The 16558-nt window shown below is 39.0% G+C and overlaps 1 protein-coding gene and 1 non-coding gene across 4 annotated transcripts in view; both read left to right on the plus strand.

Annotated features, from left to right (window-relative positions):
- Window positions 1-363: 363 nt before the first annotated feature.
- LIMS1 (LIM zinc finger domain containing 1) overlaps window positions 364-16558 on the plus strand; it is a 154321-nt gene continuing 138126 nt past the window's right edge. Inside the window, exon 1 of one of the 3 annotated variants that reach the window (XM_019715012.3) lies at window positions 364-662. Coding sequence is in view for 2 of the 3 variants with exons in the window: in XM_019715011.3 (XP_019570570.1) it covers window positions 631-662 (32 nt within the window). In the remaining variant the exon portion in view is untranslated. The remainder of the gene's footprint in view (window positions 663-16558) is intronic. The other 2 variants (XM_019715011.3, XM_074332324.2) reach the window with 2 other exon arrangements.
- On the plus strand, window positions 4098-4200 carry LOC141571944 (U6 spliceosomal RNA). The gene has a single exon (XR_016020531.1). It is a non-coding gene; the product is annotated as a U6 spliceosomal RNA (small nuclear RNA).

Raw genomic sequence — 16558 nt, forward strand, 5'->3', positions numbered from 1 at the left:
CACCTTGGGTCTAAAGGCCGGCGCCAGAGCCACGTGGCGCGTCAGCAAAGCCGAATCAGAGGTGTCTCCCAGAAGGTTGCTCCTTCCGCTCGCGGCGCGCGACGTCGTCATCCGAGGGGCAGCAGAAGCCAGTCTTGACCGCTGTGCCTCAAGTCCCGGACTCCCGGGGAAACCTCCGCGTCACGGTCTCGCCAGTCCTCACCCAGAACACGCGTCGCGGGGCGGGGCAGGACGGAGCCGAACCCCGGAGGGCCCGAATTCGGGCTGGAGGCGGGGCAGTGCTGGAGGCGGGGCGGGGCGGGGCCGAGACCTGGGCGGGGCCGAGGCGGTGCCAAGCAGGCCCGGGGCGGGCGGAGGCCGGTGCCGGAGGCCAGGGGCGGGGTCTCTAGCGTCACCGGCCCCGCCTCCTTGCCCACTTCCCCTCGCCCCCGCGCCCCCGCGTGGCCAGCCCAGCTTTTTGCCGGGTCCGGCGGGAGGCGGCAGCTAAGGCCTTCCCGCCCCTTGCCGCGTCTCTTTCGTGATCTCGGCCCGCCAGCAGGCCTGCACCCGGCCGCAGCGGCGAGGGAGGAGGACACAGCTGGAGCGGCGCCGGAGCCGAGGTGCTGAGGGACGGTGGCCATCTGCGGAGAGATGCTGGGCGTGGCAGCAGGAATGACCAACAGGTAAGGGCCGTGCCCCCGCCCCGGCCGCCGGGCGCTGAGCACGCGCCACGTTGGTGGCGGGCCGCTCCCCGGGCCTTCTCGCTGGCCTGGGTGCAGGCCTTTCTCCTCGCGCCCCTTCCGGCCGGGCCGAGCCCCTCGCGGGACAGTCCCGACGCCGGGGTCGCTCTCCCGGCGGTGCTTCCGCACTTCCCCTCAGCGCGCTCTGGAGCCCAGGGGCTGGCTTGTGGTTCCTGAGATATTTTAATAGTTATTGTGGATGTGTCCCATACATTGTAAGCGCTTTGAGGGCTAATACTGTCTCAGCGCTTAGCAAAGTACTCAGCAACAAATATTTGCTGAGTAAATAACTTACATTTTAGCAGTTGGAATATAATGTAGACCATCGGTTCTCAAACGTTTTGGTTTTAGCACCCGTTTTAAAAATAAAAGAACTTTTGCTTATGATGGTTATGCCTATAGATATTTCCTGTATTAGAAATAAAAACATATTTTAAAATATTCATTTAAAAAAACAGTAACTCCACGAGAATGTTAGTATACATAACACGTTTTTTTATGGAAATAGTATATTTCTAAACAACAAAAAGAAATTCATGCGACGAGTGGCATTCTTTTACATTTTGCAAATCTCTTAAAAGTCTGGCACAGTAGGAGACAACTGGATTTTCCTGTCTCTTTTGCCTTTAGTTTATTGAGATGTTTTGATTGAACTGTATGAAGAAAATACGGTCTTACACAGATATGTAAGCGGAAAAGGGAGGAATATTTTAATAGATTTTTCAGATAATCGTGGTATTCTGTGTTACTACACCAAAATTAGATAAGTGGTAGTTTCTTAAAGATTAGTGTGGATGTGGCATCTGAAGCCTTACCATTGAAGTTTTCACACTGTACGTTAAAATTCATTGATCTATTCTGCAGTTTGAATGGACTGGTTACCCATTGTAACATCTTGTATTTGTCATTTGGAAAATATTGATTCACTGAGGTAGGCAGATCTTACAAATGCTGACACATTTCATTATACAATATCACTAAATAACATTTGTTAATATGCACCACTGATTTCCTTAGAAACGTCTTTAAGTATTGAGAAGCTGTCAAACTCAAGGTGGTAGATACAAGTTTTCCAACATTCTAATTTTCATTGAAAGTTTGATTTTTATTATTGGTAGGCAATTATTGTCAATTGTTTTCCTCAAAGTGACAGGTTCATTTTATTCAGTTTCAAGAAATGTCTGCCAAATACTAGTCTAAAAACCATGGTTTGTCTGGGATTGTACCCAGTAAAAATGGTGTCATGAAAAAAGCATTTAATTCATCTCCTCACTCAAGCACACATGTGCTTTTCCTGGAGACACAACTGCCTTACCTTGGTATGTAGCAGAAGTGCTTTATGTATACCTCTCTTCTCATTACAAGTAACAAAAATGAAGGTCAAGGGTCAAGATTTAATAGCATTCAGAATTTGTACTGCTTCATCAAGTGCATTTTTTCTTTTTAAGCATTTATTGAATATTAAGTTGATACAAAATTTAAAATATGTAAGATACAGAGAATGATACAATGGGTATGCTGTGTAAGTAAAGAATGTAATGGTTTCCTTCTAGTGTCTCTCCTTGATCCCATCCCTCTTTTCATTAGCAATCCCTTACTTTTTATATTAAGTACAATTATATTGTGCAACCATCACCACTGTCCATCTTCAGAACTCTTTTCACCTTGTAGAACTGAAACTCTTTACACATTAAAAAGTAACTCCCCATTCTCCTTCCAGGGGTCAGCTCCTGGTGACCCCTATTCTATTTTCTGTCTCTGATTTTGACTATTCAAGTTACCTCATATAAGTGGAATCATACAATATTTGGCTTTTTGTGACTGGCTTATTTCACTTTGCATAATGTCTTCAAGGTTCATCCATCTTCTAGCACGTGTGAGAATTTCCTTCCTTTCTAAGGCTGAATAATATTCCATTGTATGTATAAACCATTCATTTGTTTTGTTGACCCATTCATCTTTTGATGAGCACTTGGGTTGTTTCCATGTTTTAGCTTTTGTGAATAATCTGTGAACATGGGTGTATATTCTTTTATTGAAATTTTTATTAACGTAATTGTAGATTCACATGCAGTTGTAAAAAGTAATAGAGATCCAGTGTGTCCTTTACCCAGTTTCCTCCAATGATAACACTTTGGAAAATTGTAGTACGCTATTGCAGCCATGATGTTGGCAGTAATACAATCCATCAGTCTTATTCAGATTTCCCCAGTTTCACTTGTAGTCACGTGTGTGTGTGTGTGTGTGTGTGTGTGTATGTGAATTTAGTTCTGTGTAATTTTATCACAAGTGGAGGTGCGTGCATCCGCCACCACAGTCAAGATAGAGAGCAGATAGTTCTATCGCCAAAGGATCCCTCATGTTGCTATTGTACCCATACCCACCTCCATGTTTTCCTTCTCCTCTTCTTTAAATCCTGGAAACTACTCATCTGTTCAACATTTCTAAATTGTCATTTCAGAAATGTGATATAAGTGGAATCATACAGTATACAACTTCTTGGGATTGCCTCTTTTTTATTCAGCTTAATTCCCTGGAGATTTATCCACGTTGTTGCATGTATCATAGTTTTTTCTTTTTTATTGATGAATAGTGCTCCACGGTCTGGATATATGACAGTTTATCTCTTTACCTGTTGAAGAACATTTGGGCTGTTTCCAGTTTTGGGTTATTAATAAGGCTACTATGAACATTTGTGGGTAGGTTTTTATGTAAACATAAATTTTCTTTTCTCTGGGATAAATGTCCAAGAGTGCAATTGCCCGGTTGTATGATGGACTTTTCCAGAGTGGCTTTACCATTTTCATCAAGGACACTTAAAAGCGAAATTGGCTTTCTTTTTCTGCAAGTATGTGAAGAATTTGGTCACACTGCCACTGCCTTGATTAGTGCTAGGAGACTATCAGTTGTGCCCACCGTTGCGTTTGCACTATCAGTGAAAGTGTCAGCACTGCAGAAGGCTGCAGCAACTTCTTAGGAACTTCTTAGCATTATTATGAAAATAGTTTTGATCTCTGAGACCTTTTGAAAAGGTCTTGGAGACCCCCTACCCCCAGGGTTTCGAGACCACGCTTTGAGAACAGCTGTTAATGACATAATCCTAAATGATGAGGGAAGTGCAGATATGTTGGCTATTTAAAAATGAATATACGTATACAAAGACTTGTCTAAAAAAATGTGTACCGAATGCTTGTTGTAGTGTGTGCTTTCTAGTTTTGGGGAGTTTTAGTGGGATTTAATACCTAGGCCTTGAAGAACCACTATGGAAACAGCAACTTGCTGTCCTTAAGGGTTTTCCCTGATGTGATGGCCACCGTTGTTACCAAGAGGGGAAGTGTCATGGCGGTGCGTGTCTTCATAAACGTCAGTGCTCTGTGCTCGCTCGCTTCGGCAGTGCAGAGACTAAAATTGGAATGATGCAGAGAAAATTAGCATGGCCCCTCCGCAAGGATGACAAATTCATGAACCGTTCCATATTAAAAAAACAAACAAAAGCTTCAGGGCTCTATGCCTGTTTGTAGGGCGAGGAAATTGAACTCTTAACTTTTAAGAAAACTAATGAAAATTTGGTGGTAGAAAGATACCTTTCGGTTCTGGTTGTTCCGTGCCCTATATATTTAGAGAAAACTACCAGGACTGAGCTGTCTTGATATATATATATTTTAAACCATTGCCATCCCTTTCCTTTGTGGTAGCCCCCTTGAACCATCTCCTGGGTAGCTCTTTCTCTTGCTAAAGATGGGTACAAATCAGAGTGGAGAGCAGAGCTTTACTCTGGGAATCTCTATTTTCAGTAATGTTGAGTTTGTTTTTCAGATAATCATTAAAATAAACCTCAGTAGAGGCCATGTTCTTGCTAAGGTTGCACTTAAATAGAAGGAAAACATCTCAAACCATTTGTCAATTTTACATTTCTCATAATTATGTTTTAAGCTGTGGTTTCCCACCCACAGGAATACCATCTGCATTACATGCTGGACTCTTGCCATGTTGTCTTCTAAAACCTTTGGTTTTAAGACACTTGAGAGGCAAGAGCTGCACTCCCTGTTGCCACATTCTGTACATTCTCCAACAGCAGTGGTTTCCAACCCCCGCATGCCCACATCATCTCACCCCTTTTGTTTGATCTCATCAAACATTTATTTCCATACTGGAGCTCACTGGAGGCAAGGAGGGAACATTTTTCTTGCATCATTTTGCATGTTGGAGCCTATCTTGGAGTTTGATGAGTCTACAGTGACATTTAACATATGGGTTGCATAGCTGTGGATTAACCAGGCTCTGCTTAGTGTGTTCTGTGTGAGGTAGGAAAAACGGTGCTAGGAATTGAGTTTGAATGCCGACCGATGGGGGTGGGCGACACAGGACTCTGTGAGCATGCATAGAAGTCTGGAGCCTTACCAGGATATCTAAGAGTCAGGAAAGATAAAGGATAAAAAACACTTACAAAAAATACACACACACAGACACACACACAGACACACACACACAGACACACACACACACACACATTATCATTGGACAGAAATGGAATCATAGTCATATTGTTCTGCAATTGCTTTTTTCCCCAGGATTTTAAAAATTGTGGTAAAATATATGTAACGTAAAATTTACCATCTTTGTCGTTTTTCAGTGTACATTCAGTGGCATTAGTACAGTCACATTGTTGTGCAACCATCAGCATCATCCATCTGCAGGACTTTTTCATCATCCCAAATTGAAACTCTGTGCCCAGTAAACAAGAATTACCCATTTCTGGCAATTGCCTTTTTTTAACTTAATAAGCTATCTTCAGGGTTTTCCTATGTGGTATATCTGGGTATCCACCTTGGTTTTCACGGCTGTATAGTTTTTCACAGTATACATGTAATATAATTTATATAACTAGTCTTTGATGGACATTTGGGTTCCAGTTTTTTTATTACAAACACTTTGAATATCTATGCCAGTGTTTCTGTAGGAGACCCGTGAGAGTACAGTGGTGTGTGCATTGATGGTCGGGCCTGTGTTCTCATCCCAGCTCTGTCCCTCATGGCTTTATGGCCTAGCCAGTCAACCTCTTTAGGGCTCAGGTTCTTAATTTACAAATACCACCCATCTCAGAGAGTTGTTGTGAGAATTAAATATTAAGGCAAAGATAAACATTTTTGAAAGGATGCAAATTAAAATAATAATTGTTGCCCCTGAAGAGGGAGTCTAGGGATCTAGGGAGTCTAAGAATCTAGAATGAGAGGGAAGTTTTTTTTTGTTGTTGTTTTTTATAAAGATTTTATTGGGGAAGGGGAACAGGAGTTTTATTGGGGTATGGTGTGTACTGCGAAGACTTTTTTCCAAGTCAAGTTGTTGTCCTTTCAATCTTAGTTGTGGAGGGTGCAGTTCAGCTTCAAATTGTTGTCGTTTCAGTCTTAGTTGTGGAGGGCGCAGCTCAGTTCCAGTTCCAGTTGCCATTGTTAGTTGCAGGGGGCGCAGCCCACCATCCCTTGCAGGAGTCAAACTGGCAACCCTGTGGTTGAGAGGACGCACTCCAACCAACTGAGCCATCCGGGAGCTCAGCGGCAGCTCAGCTCAAGGTGCCGTGTTCAATCTTAGTTGCAGGGGGCGGAGCCCACCATCCCTTGCGGGACTCGAGGAATTGAACCGGCAACCTTGTGGTTGAGAGTCCACTGGCCCATGTGGGAATCGAACCCGCAGCCTTAGGAGTTAGGAGCATGGAGCTCTAACCGCCTGAGCCACCGGGCCAGCCCGGGAAGTATTTTATTGTATACTTTTTTATACTGTTTTGATTTTTTTAAACCATGTGCATGTAATAATTCTGAAAGAATTTAACATCAGGCTAGGAACCTAGTAAATGCTCTCTTAATGGTAACTGTAGTTGATGTTGATTTTTCCCACCAACCTGGTTATTGCCTCAAACTTACAACTTGTGGCTTCACCATGTCTGTTAATGGCACTGACATATTGAGCTTTGGTTTCATCCTCTCCTTCACTCCCTGTATTCGCCACTTTCTTGCTGAGTTCCTACCTTAAAATTTTCTTTTGAATCCTTTTTCTTACTCCTTTCTTACTGACTTCATTTTCACCCTCATCCTGATTATCTTTCAAATGAGTGTAAGGTAACAATATTAAGGCTGGGAAAGATTTTAGAGAATGCAAAATCCCAGTGCATATTAAACATACGAAGTTGAACAAACAGTTTTTGGTGTGTTCCTATTTTTCATTTAAATATTGATAGAAGTACAGATTCTTTCAAAGAGGTTATGGAACATATATACTAAAAAGACAATTACAGTAATATGAAGATCATAAAGATTTTAATACGTAACCGTAAAAGATAAGGACTCTTCTAAAAAACTTTTAAAACGTAATTGCAACATTATTACACCTGAAAAATTACTAATAAATAATTCCTTGATATCATCAACTACTCAGTTAGTGTTCAATTTTCCATTTATCTCAAACATCCATTTTATTTTATAGTTTATCCGAATTGAGATCTAAATAGTTTATGCAATTTGATAGCTTGATAAGTCTTTTAGTTTCTTTTAACAGGTAGGTGCTCCATCCATCCTTTCTCCCCCTCTTGTGATTTTGTTGTTGTTGAGGAATTGTCTTGAATTTCCTACAGTCTGGAGTTGGCAGATTGCGTCCTCAGGGTATAGTTTAACATCTTCTTTTGTTTCCTATATAGCCAGGAAAGTGGTAGTTGGATCTAAAGAAGCAGTTCTCAAACTTTTTGGTCTCAGGACAATTTTACACTCCTAAAAATTGAGAACCCTGAAGAGCTTATGGTTATTTGCTGTATTTGAACTTTAATAGACCTTTTGTATGTTAACATACATAACATATTTTATAGTTATTTTTCAAAAAAAAAAAAATTAGAAGAGTGGCTATAGAAACTTTTTTTTTTTTTTGGGCAAATCTCTTTAATGTCTTACTGGAAGATAGCTGGCATTCAGTCTGTAATATTTCATGTCATGTACCTTCTGGAAAACTTCACGTGCACTTGTGAGAGAATGAGAGTAAAAAAGGCAAACACTGTAACATTTTAGTGTTTTTACAAAAATAGTTTTAACCTCTGTTTCCTCCTGGGAAACTGCTGATGTAGAAGTCTGATCAAATTCAGGTGTGACCCCCATGACAGCATGACAGAAGGTGCTGGGTTCTTCCATCAGGAGGTACATGATGTATGGTTGTGTCTCTTCTTGTGCTTTCAGCAGCTGTGGACGATCAGTGCCCTAGATCAGAGGTTGGCAAAGTTGTTCTCTAACAGGCCAGATAGTAAATATTTTCAGCTTGGTGGGCCATAGGGTCTCTGTCACACTGCTCAACTGGAGTTTTGTAGCATGAAAGCAGCCATAGACAATATGTAAGTAAATGAGCATGGTCAGTCTAAGGACATTTTAATTATAGACAGTGAAATTTGAATTTCATATAATTTTCACATCACAAAATGTTATTCTTTGATATTTTCCCAACATTTAAAATGTAGGAACTTGGAGAAGATGGATCCCACGTACATTTTCCTACTCCTCCCACTAAGTACAACTAAACACTGGACATTATTTACAAAATAAACATAAGAAGACTCTGAAATATGGAATAAAGAGGCATATACCTGGGAACCGAGGGACTTGATGAACAACCGGGTGGTGAGTTCTCTGGGTTTCCTTTTTTACCCTATGTCCCAGACTTGGAGCTGAAGCGTCTGGCAGTCTGGAAAGGCCAACAGGTACAGACAAAAAACAACAAAACAAAACACTACAAAAGACTTGTCTTGTTAGCCAAAGGACCAAGAAAGATACAATCTAACAAGACAAAAAAAAAGTCACGACTATAAATGCTCTACTCCAACCAAACACGCAGAAAAAGTGGTGGCCACAGTTACTGGCCCCCTGAATTGTCATAGTATCAGTGAAGATGATACAGGGAACTAGAACTCATCCAGGCCCAGCAGTAATGAGGAGTCCCACTCGTGAGTTGTACAGAGGCCGAGGGGGACACCTGGACTCTCCCTGCATCTGGCAGTAATGAGGGAGCTCCCTTGTCAGAGAGATGTCGGAGAAAGCAAGTTAAAACAGAAAATTCCGATATGATCCAGTCTTATAACATAACATGAAAATGTCTGTGTTTCATTAGAATATCATTTGTCATGTCAAGAACCAGGAAGATCTTAAAGTGAATAAAAAAAGACAATAAATAGATACCAACACCAAGATGACAGAAATGTTGGAATTATCTGACAGGTTTTAAAGCAGTTGTGATAAAAATGTTTCAGTGAGCAATTGTGAAAGTGCTTGAAACAAATGAAGAAATAGAAAGCCTTGGCAAATAAATAGAAGCTAGAAAGAAGACCCAAATGGAAATTCTGCAACTGAAAAAAATGAGCAAAATAAAATGCTCAGTGAATGGCTCAACAATGGATGGGTTCAGCTGGAGGGGACAGAGGAAAGAATAAGTGAATCGGAAGATAAAATAATAGAAATTACCCAGTATGAACAGCAGAGGGAAAATAGACTGGAGGAAAAAAAGAACAAAGCTTCAGGGAACTGTGAAACTATAACAAAAGAGCAAATTTTGTGTCATTGGAATCCGAAAAGGAGAGGCAAAAGAAGGTGGGGTAAAAAAATACTAGAGAAAGTAATGGTTGAAAACGTCCCCTATTCTCTGAGGTCAGCATTACCCTAATACCAAAACCAGACAAAGAGACGACAAGAAAAGGAAACTACAGACCAGTATCTCTTAGGAGCATAGATGCAAAAATCCTCAACAAAACATTAGCAGATTGAATCCAAAAAAAGTATAAAAAGAATTATACATCGTAACCAAGTGGGATTTATCATAACCAGGTATACAGACTCATTTAATATTCAGAAACCAACTTTATTCTCAATGCGCAAATACTAGAAACAGACCCGGTGTCCTTCGTCTGGTAAGTGGTGGGATAAAGTGTAGCACATCCATCTAATGGAATACTCTTCAGCAATACAAAGGAATGAACTATTGATATTTGCAGTAATTTGGATGGGTCTCAAGGGCATTATACTGAATGAAAAAAAGACAATTTCAAAAGGTCACATACTGTGTGGCTCAATGTATATAATCTCTAAATGACAAAATTACAGAGATGGAAAATATATCAGGGGTTAAAAGGTGTTGGGGATGGGGGCAGGGGTGGGAGGGAAGTAAGGTTTGGGTTTGAAAGACAACATGAGGGATCCTGTGATAGAACATTCTGTAAGTCAGTATGATGGTTTTGATCTTGTGCTATAGTTTTGTAAGAGCTTACATTGGAAGAAACTGGATAAAGTGTACATGGGATCTCTCTGTATTGGTTGTTAGAACGGCATGTGAGTCTACAGTGATTTGAAAATATTAATTAAAAAAAAATGTGTGTTTTCCTAAAAGGGCAACTGTCTCCTTCTCACTTGTGCCCTATTGAAAATTTAATAGACTTACTACACCAGTGTACTTTTTCCAGACAATGTGTATTCCTAATTTTCACTAAAATTCTCCAGGAGTAAAGTGGAGAGTGAATTAAGGTAGGGAGAATAAGTGTGTTTGTAGGACACTTGAATTAAATTACTGTACTGTTTATTTCCTGCCTCATTTACCAAAAGTGAAGTGAAATAGAAAATTGAAGCAATTATCTGAGTAATCCAGACTCTCTGTGTTGGAAAATCACATCTCCAAAAGGGAATGGCTGAAAGTCATTTTTTAAAGGACACTTTAGATCTCTCAGATTTTTCTAAGCTCTGTCAGAAACACAGGCTGGCTTCTCTAGATGCAAAGCATCTAATTGAGAACTAGAGTGTTTGAAATTTGAAATTTTGGATGGAAAGAGGTAAGGAAGTTATAATTGCATCTGAGGTGCTTCTGGGGCACAACTCAGGAATTTCATCTTTTCAGAGCTTCTGACGTGTTTAAAAAGCTCCCACATTCTAAGATTGTCCAGAGCTGTGCATGTGCTGGTATTGCATCAGCTGAGGAAATGGACTGTCAGTAATGACTTGGGTCTTTAGTAATGATTATCTTTCTCTCTGGGTGCAGTGCTTTTGGATTGATAACATGTTTTGTCTTGTCCCAATCCCTACCTTTCGAGCTTCATAAATGGTGGTGATTCATCCACTCCGCCCCCAAACTGCCCACAAGTTGTGTGTTCGACATTTTTAGAACTGTTTGCAATTAGGACGTATCTTTTTTCTTTTGTTTCTTAATGTTTTTACCTATCCTGTTTCCCCAACATTTTGTGCCACGTGAGGTATTCCTAATCTTTCAAAATTCATTTTAAGGATCATCTTTTCCATGATGTTTCCCCTGATATTACATTCCCCTCTTGCTCACCTAGAGAAATGCTATACAATCCTTTCTTTCCACCCACCTATTACACAGTAACTTCTATGATGTGAAACCTGTCACTAGTATGTAAGGGGTTATTTTCCCATATCTGCACTTTAGGCTCTGATTTGCTTTAGGGAAATGATTTTACTCCATTCACCTTTGTGTTCCAAGATCTAGCAACAGTGCCTGGCACATATTAGGTGCTCACTAAGTAAATGTATGAGTTAGAATAAATATGAACATCCTTATTGTCACCTTAAGAATTGGAGATTTGGAAATTTAGAAGATGTACTTAGTGCAAAGCTGACGGTGGGAGGAGCTGGAGCTTGAATTCTAGTAATTTGACTCTAAGGATAACGGTTTTTGCCAGGCCCTTTGGGATGAGTGTACTTTATTGAAATGAAAGCCATATGTACCACCTTACTGAAACGAAAGCCATATGTACCGTTTCCCCCAAAATCAGACCTAGCCGGACCATCAAATCTAATGCAGCTTTTGGAGCAAAAATGAATATAAGACCTGGTCTTATTTTACTGTATGAGACCCGGTATAACATAATAATATAATATACCGGGTCTTAATGTTAATTTTTGCTCCAAAAGACACATTAGAGCTGATGGTCCGACTAGGTCTTATTTTCGGGGAAACAGGGTATCACTGATAAAATATTACAGATTAGAAACAGGACATGCAGAGATTAAGAGCATTGACTGGTGCTAAACTGCCTATGCTCAGACCCAGCTTCTGTCTGTTAATAATTGCCTAACTTTTCTTTGCTTTGTATATAAAATGAAGATAATAATACTCATTTCTACAGTTGTAGAGTTAAACAAGTTACTGTGTGAAACATTTAGAATAGTGCCTTGCACATTAAGCACTCTATTTGCTATTATTATGTTTGTTGTTACTAAAAATGGAGAAATGAAGAATTATAAATGTGAAAATGTAACAACTCTTTTAGCTCACAGGCTATACAAAAATGGGTAACAGGTTAGTTTGGCCTGTGGGCCATATTTTGCAGACTTGCAATCTAGATCATTAATTCATTAGGGGTTGCAAAATGGTGTTGTTGTATCCTAATTTTGTTGTTTAAGACATTTCATGTCTTAGCTGCCAATACTTCTAAAAGGTGCAGCTTCCCCCTCATTGACTATTTGGTAACCGGTTGGTACAACCTGACAGATTACAAACATTGTCATATAATACTGTCCAGTCCCCTACTCCTACTCAATAATGTATGTGTTGCCTTACCATATAGCACTTTCATATACTACTGACATGAAATTTCTGCTCAGAAAAATACATTGTTTAGACTTGAGTTCCCACATTTTCTGACTTAGACCAGTGTGTTTTTTCTCTTGCTCTCAGGCTGCCTCCCTACTCTTTGCGAGGATGTTGCTTTTGTATTATGAGGCCCTCCGGTTAGGGGGGCGTCTGCTACTTTCGAGAAGCCCAGGGAAGTGTGGATAACCTCCTCCTCCCATCTAGGGATCCCTGTTTATTGGCCTATTACCAGGCCATCGGAGGATATAATGTTTGTACCATTTATAGCTGAACTAGCAGAGCCTTAGCTATTCATTATTTAGCAAACCTGTCTCTAATTTGGGAGACCCTTTTTTGAGGCACTTGTATAAATAGTTCCACGTTAAATATGTAGAGTGTAAAATGTGGTTCAGTGAACGATACGAAAGAAAATAATCTCTAAAGTTCAAAGTAAGTTGCTTATGGAGACTTTTTCTTTTTTATAATAAAAATTTACATTTAATATAATGGAAAAATGAATTATATGTCCAACATTTAGAGCCTACATATTCTCCTTTTTATTATTATTAGTTTCAGGTGCAAAAAACAACATAATGATTAGACATTTACACCCATCACAAAGTGATAACCCCAACAAGGCTACTACCTCTCTGACATCATACATAGGTATTACATACCATTGACTATATTCCCTGTGCTGTACTTTACATCCCGTTACTATATGTGCATATATATTTAATTATAATTGATATTCAATGTTATTTTATATTACAGGTGTACAGTGCAGTGGTTAGGCGTTTATACAATTTATGAAGTGATCCCCCCAATAAATCTAGTACCCATCTGACATCATACATAGTTTTGACAACATTATTGACTATATTCCCCGTACTGTATATTACATCCCCGTGGCTATTTTATGACTACCATTTTGTACTTCCTAATCCCTTCACCTTTCTCCCCCATGCCTTCAACCCCCCTCGCATCTAGCAACCATCAGTTTGTTTTCTATGAGTCTATTTCTGTTTTATTTACTTGTTTATTCTGTTCTTTAGATTCCACATATAAGTGAGATCATATGGTAGTTGTCTTAGTCTGACTTATTTCACTTAGCATAACGTCCTCTAGGTCCATCCATGTTGTTGCAGATAGCAAGATTTCATTTTTTTTTTTTATGGCAGAGTAATACTCCATTGTATAAATGTACCACAATTTCTTTTCCAATCATGTATTGATGGGCATTTCGTTGCTTCCAAATCTTGGCTATAGTGAATAGCACTGCAGTGAGCATAGGGGTGCATATATTTTTTCAAATTAGTGTTTTGGATTTCTTTGGATAATTACCTAGGAGTGGAATTGCTGGGTCATAAGGTATTTCTATTTTTAATTTTTTGAGGAGCCTCCGTATTGTTTTCCATAGTGGCTGCACCAGTTTGCAGTCTGACCAGCAGTGCATGAGGGCTCTTTTTTCTCCACATCGTCACCAACACTTGTTTGTTGATTTATTGATGATAGTTATTCTGACATGAGAGGTGGTATCTCATTGTGGTTTTTGTTTGCATTTCTGATGATTAGTGACATTGAGCATCTTTTTATAAGTCTATTGGCTATCTGTATGTCCTCTTTGGAGAAATATCTATTTATTTCATCTACCCATTTTTTAATTGGATTGTTTGTGTTTTTTGGTGTTGCATTGTATGAGTTTGTGGGGTTTTTTTGGTAGAAATTTTGTATATTAACCCCCTTATCAGATTTATCATTGGCAAATATCTTCTCCCATTCAGTAGAATGTCTTTTTGTTTTGTTGATGGTTTCCTTTGCTGTGAAAAAACTTTTTTGTTTGATGTAGTCCCATTTGTTTTTTCTTTTATTTCCCTTACCCAAGGAGATATATCAGTAAAAATTACTAAGGATAATATCTGAGAGTTTACTTCCAATATTTTCTTCTAGCAGTTTTGTGGTTTTGGGTCTTACATTTAAGTCTTTAATCCATTTTGAGTTTATTCTTGTATATGGCGTAAGACAGTGGTCCAGTTTCATTTGTTTTGCATGGTTTATGGAGACTTTTAAAAAGCACCTGCAAATCATTTGAGTATTAATAATGCCCAATTTTTAATGGAAGACAAAATTTTCTAACGATGCTTATATTTGAATTATAACTTTATCTTTTTCAGTGGTTGCTTTCCTGACTGTAATTATGTCCGTGGGACTGAGGAAATGACATGACTGATTTAGAGTTCTGATTTCATCACGTGAGAAGAAGAAAGGATGATGGTCTTCATTATGTGGACTTGTATTTTGAAGTTAAATTTAATAAAAGTTTGAGTAAAGATTTTTCTTCACCCTTTGGATTACAAAGTAGCAGTTAGCCTTTGATTTAGTTGAAAGATGGGTACGCCTCCACACTTACTGGTAGTGTAGGAGAACTTTAAGTTGCTGGGAGAAGGCCAAGTCATATTCCAGGGTGATGGACGACCAGGCAGGACTTTTGTGGGAATTGCCAGTGTTCTACACTTCATCACTGAAGGACAGAGTCGGGGAAAGGTGGAATTTGATGAGGTTAAGAGGTCTGTCTTTTCAAATGCTTAGAACATGGTGGTGAGAGAATCTTCAGCACAGGTTAGCTTGACCTGCTGGCTCCAAGTGGTTGGATGTTCCCTCTGGTGGTAGTTCTCTCAGGCTTGGGCTCACAGAGACAAATGCAGAAGCAAGCAGGGAAAAATGACATGTGCTGATAATTAAAGAAGGGACGTTTGGCATTTTGAATTATGCCATCTATCCCTTTGGATTTATGTTTTGGATGTCCTAGAAGCCAACGCATATGAATATAGGTTAAAATTTAGCCCGATTCCTCAGGCTTGAGTTGAATGCCTCTATTACTCTATTGGTAAATTTAAGAACAAAACAAATATTCATTCACTACTTTCAAATTTTCTCATTCAGAGAGTGTGGGAAAATGTCCAAAATATCACAGTTTGAGGTCATAGGCCCACATTAGAATACACTGATTCCCTTGAGTTTTAATGGATTGCTGTCAGAATAGTTCTTTCTTTGGAATAAAATGTGGATTTTGAAATGGTGAAACATGCCCGTTAAACTAAAATAATGAAGCACTCACATCTCTTTCTGATATGTTTGGTCATTTAGAATGCTTCCTGTGAAGGAAGTGGTGGTGATAGTTTCTGGAATGTGAAGGGTGCGACAAATGAGAGTTGACTGAGAGGGTGATGGGAACTCCAAGGACACAGGGCTTGGGAACTGTTTAGAAATGAAGATCCCTTTTGCTCAGTCAGGGTTAATCATGCTTTCCAGGAGGAAGCATTGCTAGAGATTAGCTAAACAAATGGGATGAAAGTCTAAATAAGAGGTTGGAGTTTTTAGACAAATTTTGATAAAGAGGTTAAGTTCTAAGAATATAGCATTGACCTAGAAAAAGCTACGTACGCTTTTTAGGATACCTGTGTGTCCCATGCCCATATAACAATGCATAGCATATAATAGACACTCAGTAAACACTTGTCAAATGAATAATGATGCGGTATATTTTATTTATTTATATACATATATAAACATATATATATATGTATATATATACTTTTTTTTTGGTGTAGTGAAGTATATTTCTTTAAATATTGCCATAAAATAATATGTGAGTAAATGCTAATAAGGTATTTTTCAATTAGCATTAAATTAGACTTGAAGGGTTATTTCAACTATACATAATTGAGGTAATACTGTGGAAGTATTTGTTTTCTTCCTTAGGAATTAATGCAGGAACAGTTGTTTGACATGGGAAGATCCTGTATTCTGAATCAATGAAGCTTCCAAGTGAATGGGTTAAATCTTTTAGATCAAACATTAACTTTTTTTTGTGTGTGAACTTCTTCAATTTTCCATATTAATACATAGCTTTAATGCTATTAAAATGTCAGTAACTACATAGCTGTCAATAATTATTTTAAATGTAAATGGGTTAAATGCTCAAATCAAAAGACACATGGATAAAGTATACATATATAAAATGGAATATTACTCAGTTATAAAAAAAAGAATGAAATCTTACCATTTGCGACAACATGGGATGGATCTAGAGGGTATTATGCTAAGTGAAATAAGTCAGAAAGAGAAAGACAAGTACCATATGATTTCACTTATATGTGGAATCTAAAAAACAAACGAACAAGCAAAACAGAAACTGATAGATACAGAGAACAAACTGATGGTTGCCAGATGGGAGT

This window comes from Rhinolophus sinicus, chromosome 2, assembly GCF_057876585.1.
Source record: "Rhinolophus sinicus isolate RSI-liver-muscle chromosome 2, RSI-T2T, whole genome shotgun sequence".
NCBI classification, from domain to species: Eukaryota; Metazoa; Chordata; class Mammalia; order Chiroptera; family Rhinolophidae; genus Rhinolophus; species Rhinolophus sinicus.